The sequence below is a fragment of the Hyaloscypha bicolor genome, assembly GCF_002865645.1.
Source record: "Hyaloscypha bicolor E unplaced genomic scaffold K444scaffold_183, whole genome shotgun sequence".
Classification (NCBI taxonomy): Eukaryota; Fungi; Ascomycota; class Leotiomycetes; order Helotiales; family Hyaloscyphaceae; genus Hyaloscypha; species Hyaloscypha bicolor.
Window position 1 is genome coordinate 3,346,939 of NW_020194685.1, and position 24,564 is coordinate 3,371,502.

The window sequence follows — 24,564 nt, forward strand, 5'->3', positions numbered from 1 at the left end:
AGATAATAGAAATAATGGAAATCTGTTACTACTAGCTCTCTATAGTTTAGTACTAATAGAAGCAATTATAGATAGTAAAAGAATATAAATAATAATTAATTTAGTATATTAATTTCTTATAATACTATTATTAAGAAATATATATAATAAAATAATAGAGCCTATATTAAGGTCTAGTCTAGTAGTAATAATATTAGCTATAGTTCAGATATATTATTCTTTTTCCTAAATAGTATTAGCTAAGAACTATATAATAGTAAGTCTCTTATTATTTTATTTAATATAAATACTACTATATTATAAAGTAGCTTATAATTAATATAGTATATATTAATCTAGTTAATTAAATACTTTAAGATTAAAATTACTAAAATTATTCTTGAATAATTTCTAGAGATTATTATTAGTTAACTTCTCTATCTTATACTAGAATAGTCTAGTATTAAGATAGTCTAGAACTTTCTTATTACTATAGGTAATAAGATTAATACTACCTTTCTATTTCTTTATCTATATATATTTATTCTATAGTTCTACTATATTAAACCTTTAGGGCCAAGCCCTTTCTAATATATATATAGTTTATAGTAAAAGAGGTTTAAAGGTAAGGTAGTTTATAATAAGTTTATAGAAAGAATTTAGTAATAAAGATATTCAGATATCTAGATATCTAGTAAAAATACCAGATATCTAGTTTAAATATCTGGTTTAGATATTAGATATCTAGTTCAGATATCTAATTTAGATACTAGATATTCAGATATCTAGAGGTATTAAGGATATTAAAGTAAATATTTCGTTCTTAAATATTTCGTCTATAATAAGAAATTTAGGAAGTGAAATATTACAATTCCGGGAGAGTCTGAAGCTTTAAAGAGCTTTAAGGGTATATATATAGTATATATTCCGGAAAGAGGATTCTATAGATACAGGTATTATATAAGTAGAAAAGATAGTTTCCAAGAAAGTAGTCTTAGGGCCGAATAAAGTTGGTTTTAAAGAATAGTAGATAGTTAAATAGATAGATAATTAAATAGCTAACTGCTTATTAATTAGTAAGAACTAGAGTCTTTTTCCTTTAGGCTACCGGATGCTTTTTCGTAAAGTTAATAAGTAATTCCTCTCTTTAATAGAGTAGTTATTAGTTCTTGGTAAGAGCTAGCTGTTTTCTTACTTAGGCTACCGGATGCTTTTTTATAGAGTTAATAGGTAATTCCCTACTTTAATATAAACTAGTTCAATTTTACTATAGGCTACCGGATGCTTCTTTAGCTCAAAAGATTCTATTCTCTAATCTATATATATAAATAGACCTTATTCTAATCTAAATATAAACTAATTAGTATTAGTTTACTAGTAATATATAGTACTATTATATAGTTATAGAAATACTATTATATTAAAGTTAGTAAAGTTATTATTTAGAAGTAGGAAGTATAGTATTATAATATTAATATATAATCCCTAAATCTACTAAGTCTAATAGGGTCTAGTCTACTAGTTAAGTTACTTATAGAATATAAGGTTATATAACTATATCCTGTATTCTATATTTTATTACCTATATTCTATATTTTGTAACTATATATATAACTCCCAAAGAAATAGCTATACTAATACTTCTATTTTTATTATTTCTATAACTAGTATTCTTATAAATAATTCTATTTTCCTTTTTTTTATATATTAGATAATAAGCAAAAATTATATCTTAAAACTTATTAAATAAATAAAAAATATTCAGATATTTATAATTAATAATATATTAAAATATAATATTTATTACTTTTATAAAATTATAATTAATATTAGGGCTTCTAGATTTTTAATTACTAGTTTTAACTAATTTCAAGCTCTATAGTAAACTAATAATAGAATTAAACTTAATAAAATTATTAAAAATTAAATTAATATTTAAATTAATATTAGATTTATATATTTTTTAGATTTATAATAATAAAAATACTAATTAGATAAGTATAATTCTATATTATATTTATAAAGACTTTATTCTTATTTAGTTTAAATTATATAAATAAGCTAAAGATTTATTTTAATAATTTTATTAATTATTTTACTATTTTTATTAGATATTATATATTTATAATATAATATTTTAGATACTTTCTTCTATTTTAGAATATTATATTATAAAGCTTTATTTCTGAATTCTTTATTTATAATTACTGTTTTCTTATAAGAATTAAATTATAATATTTATATTATTATTTTAGTTATTTATTTATTAGTAAACTCTAAAATATACTAAAATAAACAGGCTATAATATTAATATAAAAGCTTTTAAATATCTTATAAAATATTATAAATAATACTAGAAATTCGAATAATTACTAGAATAATTCAAGTTTAATCTAAGAAATAATATTAGCTTTAATTACTTTATTATTATTAATATTTTCTATATTTCTAATAAATCTATATTTTATATTATTAATAAAGGTCCTCGATATTAAGCTAGCTAATAGCTTTAAAATATTAATATCTTATATACTTAAAATACCCTAAAATAATATTAAATTAATATCTATTTAAGTCTTTTTAATTAGATTATAATAAATACTAGAAAGTATTTTATTAGTAAAAAGTTTATTTAACTTATAAATATTATAGTAACTAAGATTAAAATCGTTTTTATAAAAGCTTATAATTCCGTTAGAATTATAAAATACTATTATAGCCTAATTTAATATATTTATTTTATTATTATAGCTAAAATTAATAGAATTAATAAGGATATTATATTTAAAATAGCTTTTAAGGCTATTAATAATTTTATAAAATCTAATAATATTATTTTAATTATTTTAATTTATAATATTTTATTTTAAATAACTAAATATAATATCTTATTACTAATTATATTATAATAATTAATAGTATTTAAAAATAAGAATAATAGAAATTTAAAAGCTTTAAATTAGATATTAAATTATAAATATTCTAAATACCCGAAATAGTTCTTATATTACTAATATTTCTAAATTATTTCTAAATTCGAATATTTTTATATAATATAAAAGAAATACTAGTTAATTTAATAATTAGAATAGATTATATAAGCTAATAGCTATTAATAAAAAGAATTATATACTAGTTCTATTATATAATAATATTACTTTTTATTTAACTTCTATAAAACTCTTTTATATAAAAGATATTAAGGTTATTATTAATAGCTTTAAACCTGAATTAATTTTTAAACTTTATAATAAAGCTAAAAATAATATAAATATAATTTCTTTTATTATTCCCGTTTTTTTATTAAAGTATAATAAAGAATATTCTTATAAAACCCGGATATTATAGTATTTTTATAGAATAATAATTTATATAAGAACTCTTATTAAATTAAAATTACTAGCTTTTTAAAAAAATAAATATTTAAAGTTATTTCTAGATTTTAAATATTAAAGAAAATATATATTTTTAATTCTCGGTTTATTAATAAAATTAAAAATAAGAATATAAAAAGAGAGCTTAAAAAAGTAAAACTAGTTATTTAAACTTATAATATTATATAAACTTATATCTAATTAATAATTTTATTTAATTATAATTTTATATTAATTTATTTTATATTAATTTATTTTATATTAATTTATTTTATATTAATTTATTTTATATTAATTTATTTTATAAGCTTATTAAAGAGCTAAATCTAAAAAATAATTCTATTTTAAAGATTATAAAACTATTATATAATATACTAAAAACTAGAAATTACTAATTTAAGATTTATTATTTCTATTATATTAATAAGTTTTTTGTAAAATAGTTAACTTATAATCTTTATTTCCTTTATAGCAAATAATCTTTCGGAATTATTAGCCTTTAAATTAATAATATTCTATTTATTAGAACTAATAATTTTATAAAAATAAAGTAATTAAAGCTTTAAAAAACTAAATTCTTAATTAAAAAATATAAATACTTTATTTTTAATTATAATCTTAAGTTTAATAAAAGTATTATTTATATAAATATTACTAGAATTATTCTTATATAGAAATACTAATATAAAAATCTCTAAATTATTTCTATAAATAATAAGAATATTATTTATTAAAATCTTTTTATTAAAAACTAATGTATTATTTAATATATTAAAGAAATATATATTATATTAATCTATTAATTAGAAGCTTTATATAACCTATTAATTATTATTTAAGCTATTAAATTTTCGGAAACTAATATAAAGGCATTTAATAAATATATTTAATAATAAATTAAAAATATTATTAGAGAATTAAAATTTATAAAGCTAGGAAAGAAATTCTTATATTTAATTATTTTTATAAATACTTTATTTATAAATAATAGAGATTTCTTTTTCTAAATTAAATATATTCTAGTTTAATAAATAGAACTAAATATACTAATATTATTTACTAGTTTTTTATTAAATATAAGAAAGTTACTAGAAGTATTCTAGTTTCGAAACTCTATAATATAGCTTATAGCTTTAATATAGGTACTTTAGTTAAATCTATAATTAATAGAATACTAGAAATAGAATTATTATTAATAGTTTATATAAATTTAAAATTATTATATAAATGCTTTATTAAATTAGAAATTATTTAAAACTAATATTTAATAATTCATATAATATATTTTTATTAAATATATAAATAATAAAAGATTATAGAAATTAAATAAATTAAGAGAAAATCGAATTCTATTAATTCTATAATAAAATTAAAGCTAATAAATATTCTTAAATATCTAATTAATATAAATATAATATAATTAGATATAGAGAAATAAATAAAATATAAATAAAATAGAAAATAAATATATAAGATAAGAAAATATTATAAAAAGAGAAGTTATATATAAAAGGCTATAGCCTTTAATATATAATTAAAACCTTAAATATAATATAAATATATAAAATATTTAGGAAATCTAGTATGAGGCCAAATTAAAGAATTAATATATAATTAGAAAAAAATACTATTTTTTGCGTATTTTAAAAAGATTCTAATATTAATATAGCTATTTTCCCGAGAGTTATATATATAATTACAGGATTCGGAATACGAGATATAAAATATAAAATATAAAATATAGTTATATAACCTTATATTTTATAAGTAATATAATTAGTAAATTAAACTTTATTAGGCTTAATAGATTTAGGAATTATATATTAATACTATAATATTATAATTTTTATTTCTAAATAATAATAACTTTACTAATTTTAATATATTTATATTTTATATATATTATATAATAGTATTATATATTATTAGTAAACTAATATTTATATTTTCTAAAAAGTATTTTTTCTAATTATAAATCTAATAAATTATATTTAAAATAAAACTAGTATTTTAGTAAGGCCTAAAAAAAGCCAAAATAATATTTAAAAAAAATTTATATAATTTTCGAACCTTTTTTTTCGTTATTAATAGTTTTATAAATTAGAATTTACTAAATTAAAGTTTTTAGAAATAGAATTACTTTTATTAAACTTCTTTATTTTTATTTTTCTTAATTTAAAATAAATAATATATTTTACTTTTTAAGCTTTTTTAAACTATTTAAAAATAAATATTACCTTATCTTTTTAAAATAAAAAATATAAATATCTAATAAATCTTATAATTAAACAAAATAGTATTAAAAGTCCGAATTAGATTTTTTTTTTTTAGAATATAGATTCTAATTAATTTCGAGATTAATTATTTAAATATATAATTTAATAATTATTTTTTAATTTTTTTAATAAAAATCTTAAAGTTCTTTAAAGATATCTTATTAATAGATTTAAAATACTTGAAATATTTTAATTAAATAAGCCTTAAATTACTTCTAATAAATCTTATTTAATAATAAACTTTATTTTATTATAGCTTTTTAAATATTATAAGATTCGTTTTTAAAAGTATTTATAAAAGAATTAATTTTAGACAAATATTTATTATAAATTTAAAATTAGATTCTAAAAACTATTTTCTAGAAAAATATAAATATTTTCTATAATATAAATTAAATATTTAAATCTTAAAAAGTTTTTTTTAATTTAAATACATTTTTAGAATATTATATAATAGCTTCTAATAAATAGTATTAAGATTACTTTTAAAACTTATTATATTAGAAAATAAAATAAATTCTAATTTTATTTAGGAAATTCTTTAAAAGAAAATTAAAAAAATTTATAAATAGAATTTTTATAAAATATTTTAAAGAATATCTTTATATTAATTAATTATATTTACTAATTCTTGCTTTTATTAAAGTATTTTAATTTTAATATATAAGCTTTATTTTATAATTTAAATAATAGTAATTTAGATATTAATTTTAATATTTTAATTATTACTAAAATCATTTTCGTTATTATTACTAGATTTTAAAGACTTTTAAGAAATCCTATTAAAAATATTAAATAAGCCTTTATTATAACTTATATTAAAATTAATTAATTTAATTTTTTTTATAAAAATAGTTTTAGTAAAAAGTTATATATTTTATAGATTTCGAAATATAATTATTTATTAAACTATTTTCTCTAAAAATATAAAAATTAGCTTATAAAATATTTATTAATAAATAATAAAATAATAAAATAATAAAATAAATTATAAAACTAATCTTTATATCTTTTATAAGATTTAAAAAAGTCTTTTTTAAATAAGAATTTCTAATAATATATATATTTAGTAATTTATAATCTAAAGCTTATAATATAAATAGTATATAATTATAATATTAAAAGGCTATTAATTCTTTTTAATTAATACTTATAATATTTGAGATTTATTATATATTTTTAAATTATATATAATTTTATATATATTATATTATTATAGTTATATAATAAATAAAACCAAGTTTCTTATATATATAAATAACTCTAATAATTAAAGCTATATAGCTATAATTCTTAAGATTCTTAAATATTTCCTTATTTATATTTTTTTAGATAATATAGAATTATAATTTATATAAAAAAAAAGATATATTTTTTATTTAAATATATATTTAAATATTTTATTTTTATAATTATTATTAAATTATATATAAATTAAAATTCTAGATATATTTTTTAATTTCTTTATAATTTCTTTTTAATTAATATTTGTATAAGCTTATTTAATAATAGCTTTATAATATAATAATAATTTTATAAAAAGTTATAATATTATTTTAATGAAATTTATTAAATTATTTAATAGAAATTAAATTTAAGATATATTTTATTATTATAATATACTTTTTAATAATATAAATACTAAATTACTCGAGTAATAATATTTCCATATAATTTTACTAATTAATTACTAAAAAAAAAAAGTAATTAACTAGTTTTTTAATTAGTTTAATAGTTTAATTTTTTTATTTCTAATCTTGGAAATATTAAGAAAGTTATTAAACCCTATTAATTATATTATTCTAGAAAAGCTTTAAGCCTATAATTATCTAATTATAGTAATTTATAATAAATACTTAATTTTATATTATATTAGCCGGCCTAGTTTTAATATAATTTTATATAAAAATATAGATTCTTATTTTATTAATTAGATAATTAAATAGCCTTACTATTATTGTATTATCTAAGCTAAAAGTTATATATAGGTACTATATCTTCTAATTAGGAATTCTGCCTTGGGGAGAGGGGGGGTATACAGGGTGCCAGTACGAAAATCAAAAAATCAGAAAATCACTTTTCGCTTCTCGGATTTGTCCGCTAGCTAGCTGTAGGACTCAGTAAACTGTGCGCCGGACGCCACCAACTCCGACCATGCCAAGCCGACCTACAAAGCAAAGAGTACATAGATATACTTCCGAGAATATCTTATTCTAAATAATTAAAGTACTCACAAGTTCTAACAGATAATTCAAGCCAGATGAACGCTTGGCAATCAGGTAGGAAACAAAATTGTTCTCAAACTCAAATATAAGGTCCAAATGGCATGTGATTGGACAATGCGCAGTCCAGATCAGAGTGAGACAATTGCGGCGAGGGGAACGACAATGAGGTTAGATGTCACTCATTCGAGTACACCCCATTTACCTCCCGATACAATCAGGATTGGAACTTCTACCCGTGAAGAGGCAGTTCGTGTGTCTGTTTCTTTCCACTCACTTCGCCCTTCCTCCGCCACCACTAACTGCTATCCACAAACTAGCTGTGAGCCTCAGTGCTGACGCCCGGGAAACGCCATCTCTTGCGCCTAATCAACCCTTTAGTTGAGAACACATATTCGGTTTCCCTTGTCGGCCATCAAATGACGATCATCGAAACCGATTTTGTTCCAGTCAATGCATTCACGATTGGCTCGGTGTATTTGGGACCAAAGAGTCACTGTGACCATCGATGCTAGCCAAGCAATCGGCAATTACTGGATGAACGTGTCCTTCTCAAACACCTTCGGCTGTGGAACCTCCAACAATCCTACTCCGGCAGCTATCTTCAGCTACATTGGTGCAAACAACTCTCTTCCAACCAATCCAGGCGCCACCCCGCCCGACTCTCTCTGCGCAGACAATATGAACTTGGTACCTATTGTCAAGCGCACAGCTCCCCTCAGTGCTTTCGATGCCCTTCAAGATAACCTCTTCGTCAACTTCGTCACCGATGGCACGACCTCAAAGGTCTTCTGGCAAGCCAACGGTTCCTCGATTTAAGTGGACTGGAGCAATCCAACACTTCTTCAAGTGAAGAACAACGCCCAAACCTTCGCCTCAAATGTGAATCTCATCAAAGTGCCTCAAGCCAACATCGCAAGTGTCTTGTCCTCTCCATTTCCACCAAATCTGCTTCCTGGCAATATCTTAGTGGAGCGTCTGCTGATCCAAAATCTGACTCCTGTCCCCCACCCAATGCATCTCCACGTAAGTTCCCGGCTGCACATGAGAGGGGGGATTCCGGTATCGGTGTAACCATGCAGTACACCCATGTATGCAGGATAGGTCTAAATTCACACAGTACGGAGGTACATGTGTTGCACTCTGATGCAGGGAGGAGGAGAGGGGCATCTGATAAGGTCAGCAAACATCCCTTCTATGTGGACGGTCCCACGTTTGGAAACCGAATTCGGGTGGAGCTTTTGATTTTGTTGGTTTGCATGTGTGCAGGCATCTCTCGTCTCCATCGTCCATCACGCAATGCGTGGCTGTTCCGCCTTGCGTATAGAGGACGCCGTTTTGAATCGCCGACTACGACCCACAGATTTGGGAGAACGGAGAGCGAAGGGCGGGCATGATGGAGGCTGGGCGGTTGGTTAGGGCAGACAAACGAGGAGGGAATCTAAGGGGAAGGGCTTGGAGGAGAGCGTGTGGTGGTTTGTGATTGGTTACCGGTGTTTGGAACGGGTGGTTTTGGGGATACGGTGGAATGGTAGCGATAGAGCGTATGCGGTATCAGGAGATTGTGATACGAAAAGACAGGTTGTGGAGGACAGAAGGTATGAGGATGGGGAAATAGAACTTATTGGTCGCTCGAGCGACAAGAAACGAAGGTTTAGGTCGAGTTAGTTGATGATATTACTATCCCCCCCCCAGTCCAAAGCGCGATTTGCCATCATCTCCTTCCACGTCTCACCCCACTAAAGGCACGCAATTGAGTATTCACCGCTTCCCAATTAAGAAGGATGAAGCTGTCTTCATTTTCTTCTCTATTTACAATCTTCAGTACTTTGTTGGCCCCCCCTTTGCTTCCTTTACAGCCTTATACCGTCTCCACCAGCTATTATATAAGCCTTGTATATACTCGTCTGGTATAGCTTCTCACGCATCTTGCACGATCCGCCGTAACTGATCTAAGTGGATCTTAGCGGGATCGTATCGCGCCTGCCAGTAATGCTCTTTAATCCAATTCTTTATCCAATTCCATACATACTCAATGAGATTCAAGTCTGGTGAGTAACGGGGAGCTTGAATCGTGGGAATATGACGAGTAAGTAGATTAGTCTTTGTCTTGTACGAGCGATGAGAAGAGGCATTATCTTGCCAGAAGCGGTACCGGCTAAGGAGGTGATTCCGGAAGAATTACTCTATTAGAGAGAGAATCCTCTCGTCATATCGCGCAGAGTTAATTGACCCCCACTCCTTTTCCCAGAAGAGCGAAGGCCCCTTCTTCCCGTTAACTATACAGCCCCAGAATATCCATGACGGTAGCTTAGAGTACTTGTATCATACGCACTCCGGGAGCAAGCGGTTACTGCCATCTTGTAAACAAGTAATATATGACGAGGTATGTACTCCGCCAAAGGCCCAGACTTCGTTAGTAAAGCAGATCCTTTGTACGTAAGGCCTTGGCCACGTACTCCCTTGCTCTGCCAAGTCTAGCCTCTCTTGAATAACTTTAGGATTATCTGAATAGCCCTTTTTTCGCGAGACTCGCCGGCAGTAGCTAATATCTTGAATAGCTATCCGGAAGGCCTTCTCCTTAGTATAAAGCTATGGTAAATAACAGGGCATCTTGTAATAAGCCACGTAACGATGAGAAGGCGATTCAAGGAGCCACTTCTTAAGCCTCTCCTTTTCTGGAGTATAAAGCGCGATATTGTGAGGCTTACTGGCCCCTTTTTGTGGTATAGTATGATGATTCTTAGTGTACCAGATCTGGTGATCTGTTACGTCAAGTACTTGCTTAATTTCTGCATAAGGTATACGGAAGAGGAGGGCTGTTTGAATCTGGAGCCGTAAATCACGTAAAGTCTCAGGGGCACAGGTATAGTGGCGATAATTAGTCCCTTGAGAGAGCTCTTGAGAGGAGTCTGCTTGAGAGTCGGGAACGAAGAGAGGAGAAGGCTGAGTGAGAGAATCTGGGAGAAGGTCACGTGAATCCCAGGACTTTATAGGCTGTAATTCGTTAATTTGAGGAGGACGTGGCCTATTCTGGGAGTCCCATGACTGCGTAGTCTTTTGAGAGTCAGGGAGAGAGGGAGGAGGAGAACGAGGCTGCGCAGAAGGCGGAGTATCTGCGTCATAGAGGTTACCGTACTCGCTGTAATAAGGCGGGGGGGTAGTGAAGCGTGAGTCTTGAGAGTCCATTGAAAATTGAGGATATAAGGAAGTAAAAGTAATAGCCAGTAAAAGCTGTGTTTTCTGCCATACTTATGGTATAGCTACGCAGGCGAGCTAGAAGCTTCTACGTGCTCTGATTGGCTGAAAATGGAGTGAGGTGTGGCGTGAGTGAGGCATGAGAGTGTGGGCAGACAGTGGCAAATCGCGCTTTGGACTGGGGGGGGGATAGGGGGATAGTAAGTGAAGTTCGGATGAAAGTGGAGTAGGTGGAGTGGCCCTTCGGCGCTACGGACTACCAGTAGCAGAGTTTGGTTGGAGGCTGGAAAGTATTGGGTAGCTGCGGAAGACGCACCAGCAAGGTGTATACATAATCCAGGTGCTAAAGATGTAGCTTCAGACGTTGCGCCAAATTGTTCTCCCATCATCCCCCGGAGGGCTTGCTGGAGTCCAGACACCCCTTCTCCTGATCTGGTCTGCGGGCCGTGATTCCACGCGGGCACCCAGGCACGGAGAAAGCTTTTACGAGGAATCGGAAATCATTGGGTGATATGGTGATATGGTGATATGGTGATATGGGTGGAGAAAGGGGCGACGTTCAGAAGCCATGTGCGGAGCGGGACAGGGTGGGCTGTCGTAGAGCAATGTGGACATTGCAGGTGACTTCGGCAGTGATGAAGGAGCGATTTTTGGGTAGAGGGAAATGGAAGAGTGTTCATGAAACTTCACTCGACGGATTCTGAAGAGAGGGGAAACAAGGCATTCCTGCGATGCCTTCATGCCCTGGTATCATGACCAACACCGCCCAATTTCCAACCATGAGATGCTCCCGTGCCGCCAAACCAACCAACCATGTAACGCCCCAACTAAATCAGAATTCGAGGCCATCGGCCGATCAGAACTGAGGCTAGTCAGCAAAAAAAACCCTGCCTTGGCACATAATTACCACTTACCAATTTCAGCGGAGTCCTGTTCAGACCTCTCGTAAAGTTGCACATCGCCCGCTGCTTGTTCGGCCTCTGCTGCAACCTCCTGAATGCTTCCTGGATATGTCTCGGCTCAACTGGCGTTCGGCCCTCAGACGGTGGATCAAAAAGTCCTTGAATCTTCCGCTTTTTGCCCCTTTGTTCACCACCAGACTTATCCTTCACCAAGTCTTCCTGCTCCTTGATCTTCAGTGCCTCCTCCGTAAGCGTCTGCACGATCTCGAATGTCAAGAAACCGAGGATGTCTACGATATCATCGTTAGGTTTTGAATCCGTGACAACGCCAAAGCCAGCCCATTCCTTGAATCTCTTGCCCTTGCGGAATGTGAACGAAGCTTGGCGGTATTCAGACCACGTGACGTACTCCTCCTTCGTCATGGCCTTTGTCCGCTCATCCGCTTTCTTGAGTCGTTGCAATGTGGCATAATTCATTTCTTCCTCGTCCTCGTCCTCTTCATCTTCGCGCTCGGGGACCTCTTGGTTGTAGAATGAAGGGACTTCCCAAGGAAGACCCACTTTGGCTTTTTTGTTCTTTTTGGCGGTGTCGACGACTGGCCCTCCTGCTACTGCTCCGACCGGTTCGTCACCAGTTCCGAGATCTGCGTCGCCACCTTTGTCGTCGGAGTCCTTGACATTTTTCCGCACGTCCTTCCAGGAGAGGAATGTACGCAGGCGGGAGACCTTGGCTTGATCGTGGCGGATGAGGAAGATGAGGTCGTCGGTTGAGATGGATCTGCTACCTCGACGTGAGGCCTGCTCGGTACATTGCCGAAGCTGTAGACAATTAGAGCGAGCTCACGAAAGGTTGGAATCCGAATCCGGATGCAGTCCACATTTGATCAACAAATCGAGGTTAGAGTCGCATACCATTTCGATGACCTGTTGCCGAACGATTTCTTCAATCATACCCGTGGTTTCTGAAGAGGCTTCGGCGGTCTCACCAGAGACGTACATCATCTAGAGACTTTAAATTAGTATCGGTCTCGAATTTTCCTGTTGAAGGGAAATAATGATGAATATGAAATTGCGAGGATCAAGTTGAGGAGTGCCACTCCACGTGACTGGCCTATCGTCACTTCGATGAACGAGATGGGACCAGACACTCCAAGCTCTTGAGAATTGTAGTTGAGGTCCGAAGGAGATTTGTAAGACAATAATGCACCAGCTGTGGCTTCGGGAGACCGGGCAGGAAGGGAAGCGCTGGCTCAGTGGCCGCGGTGAGCGGATACAGCTCCTCTACAGGGCCTTGAAGGCAATCAAAGGTACCTCACCTGTTGGATCTCCTGCCGGTACTTCGCCGTCTTGTCCGCCATTTGGACTGGATTCCTTCCTCCCTCTTCTTCGAATACCCCGCGTCAAGGATTAAATATCGAGCAATGGCTTTCCCGCACACCGTCGCGCGCTTCCAGGCTGTCGTCTACGACTCTAGTCCTTGGTTTCTAGAGTATAGCAAGTCTGTAGATACGTCCGATGGTATCCGTGAGATGGAATTCGATGTCGTGGGAGAAGTTGCTGAGTTGTGTCGATGAATGAAGTGGAATTTCGAATGAGGCTTGATTTAGTTTATGCGAGCCAGAGGTAAAAGCGCACCTCCCCTCTTTGGGCGATTCTGCTGCCTCAGACCGCCCTTCTGCTCCTCCAATGTCTCATTTCATCTGGAACATTCATGTCTCAGCAACAATTTCCACCAAAAATGGCGCTTTCATGATTTATCCAACCGTGAGTATCTCCGTTACCAATTGCTGGATTCCATGCTTCCGTAAGCAGCTCATTACGGGATCTCAGCACGTGATATCAGCCAAATGCCGACATTCCGAAAATGACACTAATTTGGTTCCAAACAAAAGGCTTCACTCCTGTTTCATGCACGTGTTGCTCGGGGACATCAACGACATTGTACAGTACATTTATGATCTGTGAAATCTGCCTGGACTGATGGAAGATGGAGTGGCTGTGCGCTCGCAGCGTGGCCGGCGCGGACCCCGATACGAAGGCGAAGATCTGTCCCCGACGACGAACCTTGAGCTGAGAGGATTTTATGCGTATGGCCTGGCTGCTGAGGTCTACGCAGTATGCGGTATTGGTACGGAAGCTCTCTCCTGTTTTGAAAGTTCGGAGAGCTTACAGTCTTCCTAGGTTCATTTGTTCCCGTGACTTTGGAGCAGCTGGCAAGAGAAGGAGGAGTGCTATGGTCAGATAAGAAGACGCCGTGCATTGCAAAGACTACTGGGAAAGGAGCCGCTGCTCTAGCTGCGCGATTGCTCACGAGAGCCACTTCCACCGATAATAACCAATGTGTTGTTCATGTGCTGGGAGCTGAGCTTACCACCTCGAGCTTTGCAATGTACACATTTTCCCTGGCCGTTTTCACTCAGGCTCTTGCACTGGTATCTTTCAGTTCAATTGCAGACCATGGTGAGTAACTAAATCCTCCAATGATGGCAAAGTCTCATCTGCTTCAGCAACGTACAGGAAGAAGCTCCTCGTGGCATTCGGGTTCACGGGTGCCATATCCTCAATGATGTTCATCTTCATTGTACCACAGATTTTCGTTCTTGGATCACTTCTGACCATTGTTGGAGTGACGTGTCTTGGCTCCTCTTTTGTCATCCTCAACTCGTACATCCCACTACTGGTGGCAAACCACCCGCAGACTTACGGGGATGGGGACCATGACATGAACGAAGCATCATCCGTACCCCTAGAACCCCTTTCTCCGGGCCTGCGGCGCCGAGAATCATCAGAGCGTCGAGATTTTCACACCACCACTCACTCGTCTGGACCTCAGAAGAGGGACTCACCCGCGCTCATGCTTTCGACGCAAATCTCTTCGAAAGGAGTCGGTATCGGCTACATGGCAGCCGTCTCAGTCCAAATTATTTGCATACTGATCCTATTTGCTATGTCGAAGTTGACTGTCTCCTCAACCCTCGCTCTCAGAATCGCTCTCCTCTTCGTCGGGATCTGGTGGTTCGTCTTCACAATTCCTGCCTCACTCTGGCTCAAAGACCGCCCCGGTCCACCCCTCAAAACCGGGATCTCAGGAGGAAGAATAAGTTGCTGTCTAGCATACACATCCTTTGCCTGGTCTTCACTCTGGAAGACAATAAAAGTGGCCGCTAAACTCCGCCAAGCAGTCATCTTCCTCATCGCTTGGTTCCTCCTCTCCGACGCCATTGCCACCGTATCTGGAACCGCAATCCTCTTCGCCCGAACAGAATTGCGAATGGGAACTGTCGCCATTGCTATCCTCTCCATCACCGCCACCGCGTCAGGAATAGCAGGCGCTTCAATCTGGCCCATCCTCTCCCGCCGCTTCGGCTGGAAAACAAATCACACGCTCGTCGCTTGTCTCTGCTTCATGGAAATTGTTCCATTGTACGGCCTCCTCGGCTACCTCCCATTCTTCCAATCCTTAGGTTGGGGTGGCCTACAACAAGCTTGGGAAATCTATCCCCTTGGCTTTATCCACGGTTTCGTCATGGGCGGAATCTCCTCGTACGCACGCTCATTCTTCGGGCGTCTAATTCCGCCTGGAAGTGAAGCAGCATTTTACGCCTTGTTTGCCATCACTGACAAGGGTAGCTCGGCCGTGGGACCGGCGATTGTGGGTGCCATTGTTGATGCGACGGGGACGATCCGGCCCGCGTTCTTCTTTCTGGCGGTGTTGATTGCAGTTCCTGCTCCGCTGATTTGGATAGTGGATGTTGAGCAAGGACAAGTTGATGCTGTGAGGTTGGCTGGCATTATGAAGAAGAGTGGTCGGGATGATGAGATTGATGGGAATGACGAGGGGCTGCAGGAGGCAGAGGGGTTGATGAGGGATCATGAGTAGGTCGCTCAGTATACGTGACACATTCAGATATTGGATACCCACATAACAACCTTCTTCTTCTGTTCTTACTTCCCGATTCCCCCAAAAGAGAACAATAACTTGACATTTCTCTATGTAAACCTTTCAACCCACAAATATGCCCCGACCAGTTTACAATTTACCGAGGTCTGATTACTATTCAACATCTCGACTAACTAATGTGAAGCCATCTCCCCACAAACTTCTGATACTCCAGACATCAACCCCTATTCTTTCTCTCAAAACACATATAACAATTGCCACCATCGTGCCTCAATTCCGCACCAAGTACCCTTAGCCCTTTCCCCACTTCTCCTCAGCACCAGCCTTTGAACAACTCCCCTCTCCACCATCTCCTTCCTTCCAAGCCACCAAAGCCATGTCGCACAATCCCCAAAACAAACCAGTAATCGCCGTCGTCGGTGCAGGACCCGGGATAGGAGAAGCAGTCGCCCGACGCTTCGTCTCCTCAGGCTTCATCGCTGCCCTCCTAGCCCGCACGGAAGGCAAACTACAGACCATGGTCTCCGGTATCACCTCTTCCTTTGGTCCCGGAACAGCAAGATATTATCTCACGGACTTGCGAATCGAATCTCAAGTTCAATCAAGCTTCAACCTCATCCACTCAGAGCTCGGTCCCGCCTCGGTACTGATCTACAACGCAGGCGCTCGACGAGTAAACGGGCGCTCAATCCTTGACACGACGTCCGAGGAATTTGAATCCTTCACTAAAATCAACCTCTTCGGTGCATTTTGGGCAACTAAATGTGTACTCCCAGATATGCTCGCCGCGGAGAAAGGCACAATAATCTTCACCGGCGCAACGGGTTCCCTGCGCGGATCCGCTGGACTCTCCTCTTTCTCACCCGGGAAATTCGGGTTAAGGAGTTTGGCACAGATTATCACGTGGGAGTACCAAGCAAAGGGGGTTCATTGCGCGCATCTTGTGATGGATGGGCCAGTGGATGGGAAGCTGATTGGTGGTGTTACGAGGAGGAAATGGGAGAGGGAAGGGGAGAAGGAGAAGTTGATAGAGGTGGAGAGGTATATTATGCAGCCGAGAGATCTGGCTGATATATACTGGTTCTTGTATGAGCAACCCAGGAGTACGTGGACGCATGAGCTGGATGTTAGGGCGCAGAAGGAGAGCATGTTTTCTAAGCTTTGAGTGTTTGGCGGGGGCCGCTGCTTTGAAGTGACAATGTCACATTTTTTTAGGGTGCAAAGTCGGACTTAACGTTCTGATAATGTACGAGGATCTTATACATTACGTAGCAATTAGCATTATGTATAAGCGCCCCGTAGCCAGTCGAGAACTCCATTTCTGAGATTACAATCATCCTGATAAAAATGTCCATGTAGGTTTACGGCTTACCTGTGCCAGGCTTTACCAAACATCACCGCAACCATAACAAGGACTACCGCTGCCATAGTCATTATTGGAAGATAGTATAATATCCAACTTGCTGATTCATTTCACCGGCGAGATAGTTTCTGACGGTAGATGCATTCTAATACTTCAATATTCATATGCAGCTGATTCCGAAAATAATGCCGAATTTATTGCCATCTCAAGAACTGATGTAGCCATTGCATCGAGCAAATCTCCGATCTCCTCGAATAGCCATCTTTCTAGCATCAGCGCCCTTCTGGGTGGAAGTTGAAGCGAAGTAATATTTCCGTTGTTTGTGAATGGGAGACGAAGTAATTTAGGTTGAAGGGTGGGAGGAGTGAGAATATTTGAGCATTCCTTCGAATTCTAATGCGAGGGAGACAGTTGAGGAGTGTGAATGTTCCCTAGGAGCCCAAGGCTTTGTAACGAAAGTCGGTTGGTGTGTGATGTGAGAATAACTGAGGTACGCTCCCGAAAACGATATGGTGCTTGAGCCTTGACATATCTGTCGGGTTGCTCATAACATATATATTGTGGGATGTCTTGCTATAGAAAAGATCTGCTTTCTCAACCCATGCTCCAATGTGTAGTAGCATTGTGAGACACTGATTTTCCATGACGGGAAGGTATTGGAAGAACACACACCTCTTGGGGAGGTTAAGGGCAGAAGTTTGTATAGAATAGTGGTATAGAAGATTTCAAGTGACAGGATATAAATGAGAGATGACAGTAACATGGAAGATGTGTGCAGTGAGGGTAAATTGCATACGAAGACAACGGCATAAAGTATGGGGAATACAGGGCATTATTTTATGAAGGCCACTAAATGCCCTGTAAGGTCTTACTTTAATCTCCCTGTAGCTAGTCCTAGTCCCCTGTAAGCCCCTATAAGCTTACTAAAAGTGCCCTGAAGGCTTAATATGGGCTTATATAGCTTGACAGGTACTGAACGCCCCCAAACGCCTATAAATATAGGCGAGTCCACTAATTAATAGCGAGTAAAGGGGGGTAATTAGCCCTAATATATACCTCTCTCTATATACTTCGTTCTGAATTCTAATTCTAATTAATTAGAAAAATACTTAATATCTTTTGCTTTACTTTAGCTATTATTATGGCTACTTTTAGAGGTTATTCGATTTTCCTGATTTATTAGATAACTAATTAGAGCTCTCCTCTCTTCCTAATTCCTCAGATAACGAATACTCTAACGAGTATACTAAAGATAAAGAAAATATATGGTATAATTTACTATTAGATTCGGATAATTCAGATAATAATTTAACTAAACTAGCCCTTCTATTACCCGCTTCGTTAACTGCTTTTATACTTGCTACTTTTGGGCCCAAAAAGCACTCTACTAATACTAGAATTAAGGTTATTTATATACTTGAGAATAAGAAATCTTTGGGACAAATTAGAGAAGCTATAGAAGTATCCAAAATAGCTTTTTATTAATTTATAGCTATAGCTAGAAAGCGTAAATAGGTAGAAAATAAGAATATGCCCCTAGAGGTCTTTTATATACTTAATATATTAAGATCTAGTTAATCTATAATCTTCTCTAAAATAATTAAGTATATTTTGAAAGTTATTCTTTAAAATTCTATAATAAGAGGCTTTTCTTATATTATAATTATAAAGGAAATAAAAAGAAGAGGTTATAAGATTATATTTAGAACTATATAGAAGGTTCTTACTTATATAGGCTATTCTTAGTATAAACTAATAGTTAAGCCTGGCTTGAATACTCTTAGTAAAGAGAAAAGATTAGTCTAGTACTTAGAGCAAGAATATTAGATACTTAATAATTAGAAAGATATGATTTTTATAAACGAGACTATTATTTAATTAGGAGATATAAGAAGAAAGAGATATATATAAAAATTACCTGAAAAAATATATAATAAGTATTATATATAAAGGAGATAAAAAGAATTTTCTGAATATATATTTTGGGAATTATTCTCTTATAATAAAAAGAAGCCTTATTATATATAAGAAAAAGAAACTTTATAAGAAAAGAAAAATTATAAGATCAATTTTAATATAAGAAACTTATTAATTAAAAAGGCTAATAAATAGAAATAGGAAAAGAAATAAAGGAAATAGTTAAGGAAATAGAAAAAGGCTTATAGAAGAGCTATTAGAAAAATACAAAAAATATAGAAGTATAATAAAAAGACTAGTACTTATATTATAAAAAATAAATAAGAAGAAATTAATTAATATTAATACTAGAAAAAGATCTTAATTAAGAAGCTTTTACTATTTATAAGGAAATACTAAAAGAATTGCCCTAATACTATTATATAAAAAAACAATACAGGATTTTATAAGTTATATTACTAGAAAAAGATTTATAATCTATAGAAGATTATAAAGATATTTTAATTAGGAAACTTACCTGATTTTAATATAATTAAGAAAGTCTGGTTCTGGATAAAAAAGGAAACTATTAAGCGGGGATTTACTAGTAATAGAAAGAAGCTAAGAGTAAAGTAGGAGAAATACTAGGAAAACTTTTTCTAGAGTAAGATTTAAGAGTAGATTATAATAATTCCTAATTATATAAAAGAGATAATATATTTAGAAAAGGAGAATAAATATAAAAAAGGGGGAAAAAAGAATTAAGAGAAAGTAATTATATATTAGATAGTTATTTAGATAAATAATATAATAATACTAGCTAGATATAGCTATTATATAACTAGTTTTACCTAGCTAGCCGGCATTTTAGTAGTTTTAGCTAGTATTTTCCTCCTTTTATCCCCTTTCCTTTTCTCTCTCTCTTTCTTCTTTTTAGCTTAGTATTTTTAATATATAAGATTCTTGAATCTTTGAGCTCTAGCTATTACCTTAATTCCGCTATTATATTATACTAAGCTTACTTAACTCGGCTTATAGAGGTAATATAATACTATTAGTAAAGGACCTATACTTATTCTTGGAAAGCGAAGGCAGAATACTGCTTCTAATATTCGGATTCTCTCGAATTTAAAAAAGATAGAAAGATATATCTTCTAAGATCTAGTTAACTTCGGAATCTGGCCCTTAACTAGAGCAGATAATAACCCTGTTCTCTATAACCTAGTTAATCTCGGAGTTTGGCCCTTAACTAGAGTAGATAATAATCTAATAGTCGGTCCTCTGCCGACTTAAAAAAAAAAAGATTCCCGTCCTCTATAATCCAGTTAACCTCGGAATCTGGCCCTTAACTAAAGCAGATAATACTTCCTTAATATTAACAAGAATAAAAGAACCGGTATTTCCCTCTAATAATTAGTAGTTTCCCAATTTGAAATAAGAGATATAATAGTCGGTTCCGGATTGCCGACTTAAAACAAAAGAGATATAATAGTTGGTTTCGAATTACCGACTTAAAACAGAAATAACCCGGTAATTAGTTCCAGTTTACTAATTTAAAACAGAAATAACTATCTTATATTTGCCTCTTCCTTATTCGCCCCTTTCTTATTCGCCTCTTATACGGCTGCTCCTTATATAATACTACTTCTCTAATTCGGACAATTCAGATAATTCTATTTTAGAAAAAGCTTATATATAATATCCTTCTACTAATAACTCGTTCTCTAAAGAAACCGAGAGCTAATAAGACTCTAGTAAAGCTAGCTCTAGAGCCGAGATTAAGTCGGATATAGAGACTAATTCTATAGATAGTTCTTTAGACGGTTTCCTGAACGAGCTTGGTTCTTTGGACAGTTTTCTGGATAAGCTTGGTTCTATAGACGGTTCTAGAGACAATTTGAACTCTATAGACGATTTGAGCTCTATAGACAGTTCTATAAACGATTTTGGGTCCGAGGCTAGTTCTGGAGCCTCAGGTAGAGAGGGAGGTGGCTATTAGTTAGATAGTAACTATTAAAAGCTAGTTATTTTTAGGAGTTTTATTAAAACTTTATTTCCTTTATATACCTAAATAAGGGCATTCAGATTTGGTTTCCGGAGAGGTAATATAATAGTACTGGCTGGGTATAGCTATTATATAACTGGTTTTATCTAGCTAGCTAGTATTTTAGTAGTTTTAGCTAGTATTTCCCTCTTTTTATTCCCTTTTCTTCTCTCTTTCTCCTTCTTCTCTTTAGCTTAGTATTTTCAATATATGAGATTCTTGAATCTTTAAGCCCTAGCTATTGCCTTAATTCTGCTATTATAGATAAAATCGAACTAATTAAAAAATAATCGAAATTAGAGGTTTAGTAAAATAAGCCACATTTCAGGGAACTCTTATAGGGCCTATAGGGAACTAGAACTAGCTATAGAGAGATTAAAGTAAGACTTTATAAGGTATTTAATAGCCTTTATAAAATAATACTCTATATTTCCGATATTTTGTACTATTATTTTTATATATAAATATACCCTAATATTAGAAATATTATATCTTATAGAGTTTGAAAAGAATAGGACTTATAATTACTGGTTTGAAATAAGGCAAATTAGTTCTCAAATAATATTTTATTCTATAATTCGAACTCCTTACTTTATACTTTAATATATTCTCTAGTAATATAGAAAATAAATAGAATAGAGTAGAATAGTAGGCCCTACTTATATTTTACTTAAATAAATTTCTTACTATTTATACTCGACTTAACTACTCTAGAATATTTTAGAGTAGTTAAGTAGTATATATATAATACTATATGTAATATTACACGTAATATACTAGCCTAATTAGATAAGGCTCCGGAATGGCCCGGGTCTAGTACTACTATACTACCTAATTAAGTAGTAATAAGGCTTAGTAAATAATATAATAGCTAGTATTATATAGTTAATACGGATATGATTTCAGCTAAAGGAATTGGTTTTAGCTAAGGCTCCAAGCTATAGTTCAAACCAAGCTCGGCGTTTCAGTAGTCTTGGCTATACCTACTTATCTATTACTATACCTTACTTCTTCTCTCCTTAGCTTTAGATTCTATAGGATATTGGAATTATAGATCTTTAAATATTATTCCATTGCTTTATTCCTGTTATTATATAATCTAAAACTCCTATCTTTCGGACAGTAGTTATTATTATTATTTATTAGAGCTATATACTCACTTATTGGAACTCCTGTCCACTAGCCCGCTTTCACGCGGAGCCCCCTTATTGTTATTGTTATATGGCGCTGTCTATAGTCTTTTACCCGCAAGGTGCCAAAAAGCTCGATTTTGGCCAGCTCAACCCCTTATTATTTATTGGAGCCCCTGGCTCACTACCTTATTGATTTTTTACCTCTTTACCAACTTTACCAATACTCCCTTAAGAATGGACACCTTCCAAACGCAAGTTCAACTCGAGTTCGATGATTTACGGGCTGAAATCACCATCTTGCGAGCTGCCCTCGCTAGTACCCAAGCCTAGTTAACTGCCTCTACGGCGAAATCCAGTCAAAAGTCGAAGCTCCCTGATCCTGAGAAGTTCGCTGGAAGTACCTACAAATTCGACACTTGGTTACCTTCTATTGAAGCAAAGCTAGCTATCGATGGTACGGCAATTGGAGACGCCACGGCTCAATTCTACTACGTCTACCTGAACCTTGATTCGTCTGTCTAATTAATAGTTCTGCTACAGCTCTCCTATATAGAGTATACTCAATCGTGGGACTACCAAACGATTCTGGATCAGCTTTCACGGGTATACGACAATCCAAATAAGCAATCGGAGGCTGAAGACAAGCTCTATGCCCTCCGCCAAGGCAACGATTCCCTTTCTGCCTATATTGCCAAGTTTGAATATACCCTGTACGAAGCGAATAGCCAAAGCTGGCCAGATATTAATAAAATTTCCAGCTTTCGCAATGGCCTCAATTCCGCAATTCGCTCTCGTCTGGCCCAGCAGCTTGTTCTACCCAGGATTTACGCCGATTTCCTACGTACGGTTCAGCAGCTCTCGTCAAAAACAGCCGCACCACCGTACGTTACTGCTCCCAGAATTGCCAGCGATCCTATAGACGTCAGCAAACTGACAATTGATATCGTTACACCGGTAATTGGTGCCCTCACGTCGTTCTCTGAGCCAATCTCACCGGCTATGCCAGCCCGTTCCACCTCAAAGGAGCTCCGCCAGCTATATCGTCAAACCGGCAGGTATATCAGATACGGATCCCAGGATCACTTTATCAAGAACTGTAGCTTGGCTCCTGCAAGTACTGCCACTGGTTCTGGTTGCAAATAGGTCACGACTGCCGCAATTGACCATTACTCTGATTCTGGCGATTCTAGCGATTCTGGAGGAGGGCCAACCTTGGATCCGGTTTTTAACCGTATATGGAGGGCTGATTTTGCGGCTTGATTGGAATAGGGTCCTTTTCCTTTGTTCTGTCATTTTTATTACACTCGCTTTAGCTTTCCCTTTGTTTACTAGCGCTCGGGACGAGCTTTTTGGAGGGGGGGTAATGTGACGGCTGGTGTTATATGGTTGATACGGACGTGGTTTCAGCCAAAGGGGTTGGTTTTAGCTAAGGTTCCAAGCTATGGTTCAAACCAAGCTCGGCGTTTCAGTGGTCTTGGCCATACCTACTTATCCACTGCCACACCTCACTCCTTCTCTCCTTAGCTTTAGATTCTGTAGGATATTGGAATTATAGATCTTTGAGCATCGTTCCATTGCTTTGTTCCTGCCGTTATAAATAAGGTAGAACCTTAATATATTCTTAGGCTTCCTTAGCTATTAAGGGCAAACTCTTCTCTCAAGGTACTCTTATTATTTAAATTACATAATAGACTTAATAAGAGTACTATTAAGATAATATCTTACTTAAAAAGCTGGGGGTTATTTAAAGACGAATTAGAAGAAGTAAAAGGAGAAGAAAAAAAGCAGGAAAAGAAAGATTTCGAGGAGGGAAATCTGGTATTTAAGTAGCGTTATATAAGCTCTAGCTTAAATTATATAGTGCTGCTTAATATGTACCTTATTTATTTGTTAATAATTAAACAAATATCGATTTATTACATTTACGTGACTTGCACGTGACTACTCTTGAGTTACTCTAGAGTAGTACTCTACTCTACTCTACTCAAGTACCATATTATACTACTCAAACTCTACTCTACTCCACTCAAGACTACTCTAGAGTAGCTTGAGTAGCTTGAATAGTTTTTGCCCACACTGCTCTCCAGAAATGCACCTGAAATTTCAATTACTAAAGCAGTAAAGCCATGCATCTCTGACTCGCCTGCCCCAAGCATGAAACGTGAAATAAAATTCCAATGTGAAGAAAGTAAAGACAGATACCTTCTCAGGACGAACGGAAATCCACATGGTGTCATGGCTTGTGCTTCGACTCCCCACTACTGAATTCAGAAAC

At 34.2% G+C, this 24,564-nt stretch overlaps 5 protein-coding genes across 5 annotated transcripts; 4 read left to right on the top strand and 1 right to left on the bottom strand.

The window, feature by feature from the left end:
* Window positions 1-8,305: 8,305 nt before the first annotated feature.
* On the top strand, window positions 8,306-8,886 carry K444DRAFT_670459 (uncharacterized protein; the record flags this gene model as incomplete). Its single annotated transcript, XM_024887628.1, has 1 exon — window positions 8,306-8,886. The coding sequence occupies one exon, from the start codon at window positions 8,306-8,308 to the stop codon at window positions 8,669-8,671; it is 366 nt and encodes a 121-aa protein (XP_024727763.1). The 3' UTR covers window positions 8,672-8,886.
* A 2,932-nt stretch (window positions 8,887-11,818) lies between these two features.
* On the bottom strand, window positions 11,819-13,053 carry K444DRAFT_277789 (TFIID-18kDa-domain-containing protein). The gene is made up of 3 exons (XM_024871539.1): window positions 12,865-13,053; window positions 11,965-12,771; window positions 11,819-11,912 (listed from the first exon to the last, which is right to left on the bottom strand). The coding sequence occupies exons 1-3, from the start codon at window positions 12,952-12,954 to the stop codon at window positions 11,907-11,909; spliced, it is 903 nt and encodes a 300-aa protein (XP_024727764.1). The 5' UTR covers window positions 12,955-13,053; the 3' UTR covers window positions 11,819-11,906.
* A 621-nt stretch (window positions 13,054-13,674) lies between these two features.
* Window positions 13,675-15,964, top strand: K444DRAFT_657624 (uncharacterized protein). Its single transcript, XM_024886175.1, has 4 exons — window positions 13,675-13,716; window positions 13,845-14,080; window positions 14,134-14,412; window positions 14,460-15,964. Exons 2-4 carry the CDS (start codon window positions 13,933-13,935, stop codon window positions 15,830-15,832), a joined length of 1,800 nt encoding a protein of 599 aa, XP_024727765.1. The 5' UTR covers window positions 13,675-13,716; window positions 13,845-13,932; the 3' UTR covers window positions 15,833-15,964.
* A 201-nt stretch (window positions 15,965-16,165) lies between these two features.
* On the top strand, window positions 16,166-17,121 carry K444DRAFT_604336 (putative short-chain type dehydrogenase). The gene has a single exon (XM_024878805.1). It carries the CDS (start codon window positions 16,230-16,232, stop codon window positions 17,016-17,018), a length of 789 nt encoding a protein of 262 aa, XP_024727766.1. The 5' UTR covers window positions 16,166-16,229; the 3' UTR covers window positions 17,019-17,121.
* A 5,519-nt stretch (window positions 17,122-22,640) lies between these two features.
* K444DRAFT_711090 (uncharacterized protein) lies at window positions 22,641-23,229 on the top strand. The gene has a single exon (XM_024888233.1). The coding sequence runs from the start codon at window positions 22,939-22,941 to the stop codon at window positions 23,206-23,208; it is 270 nt and encodes an 89-aa protein (XP_024727767.1). The 5' UTR covers window positions 22,641-22,938; the 3' UTR covers window positions 23,209-23,229.
* Window positions 23,230-24,564: the final 1,335 nt, after the last annotated feature.

Excerpts from the sequence above, each read along its gene's own strand:
- K444DRAFT_277789 (XM_024871539.1), bottom strand. The coding sequence starts at position 12,954 with ATGATGTACGTCTCTGGTGAGACCGCCGAAGCCTCTTCAGAAACCACG. Across the intron at positions 12,772-12,864 it reads GGCAACAGGTCATCGAAATG|CTTCGGCAATGTACCGAGCA; the intron begins GTATGCGACTCT and ends AATTGTCTACAG.
- K444DRAFT_657624 (XM_024886175.1), top strand. The coding sequence starts at position 13,933 with ATGGAAGATGGAGTGGCTGTGCGCTCGCAGCGTGGCCGGCGCGGACCC. Across the intron at positions 14,081-14,133 it reads CTACGCAGTATGCGGTATTG|GTTCATTTGTTCCCGTGACT; the intron begins GTACGGAAGCTC and ends CAGTCTTCCTAG. Across the intron at positions 14,413-14,459 it reads CAGTTCAATTGCAGACCATG|CAACGTACAGGAAGAAGCTC; the intron begins GTGAGTAACTAA and ends CATCTGCTTCAG.
- K444DRAFT_604336 (XM_024878805.1), top strand. The coding sequence starts at position 16,230 with ATGTCGCACAATCCCCAAAACAAACCAGTAATCGCCGTCGTCGGTGCA.
- K444DRAFT_711090 (XM_024888233.1), top strand. The coding sequence starts at position 22,939 with ATGCCCTCCGCCAAGGCAACGATTCCCTTTCTGCCTATATTGCCAAGT.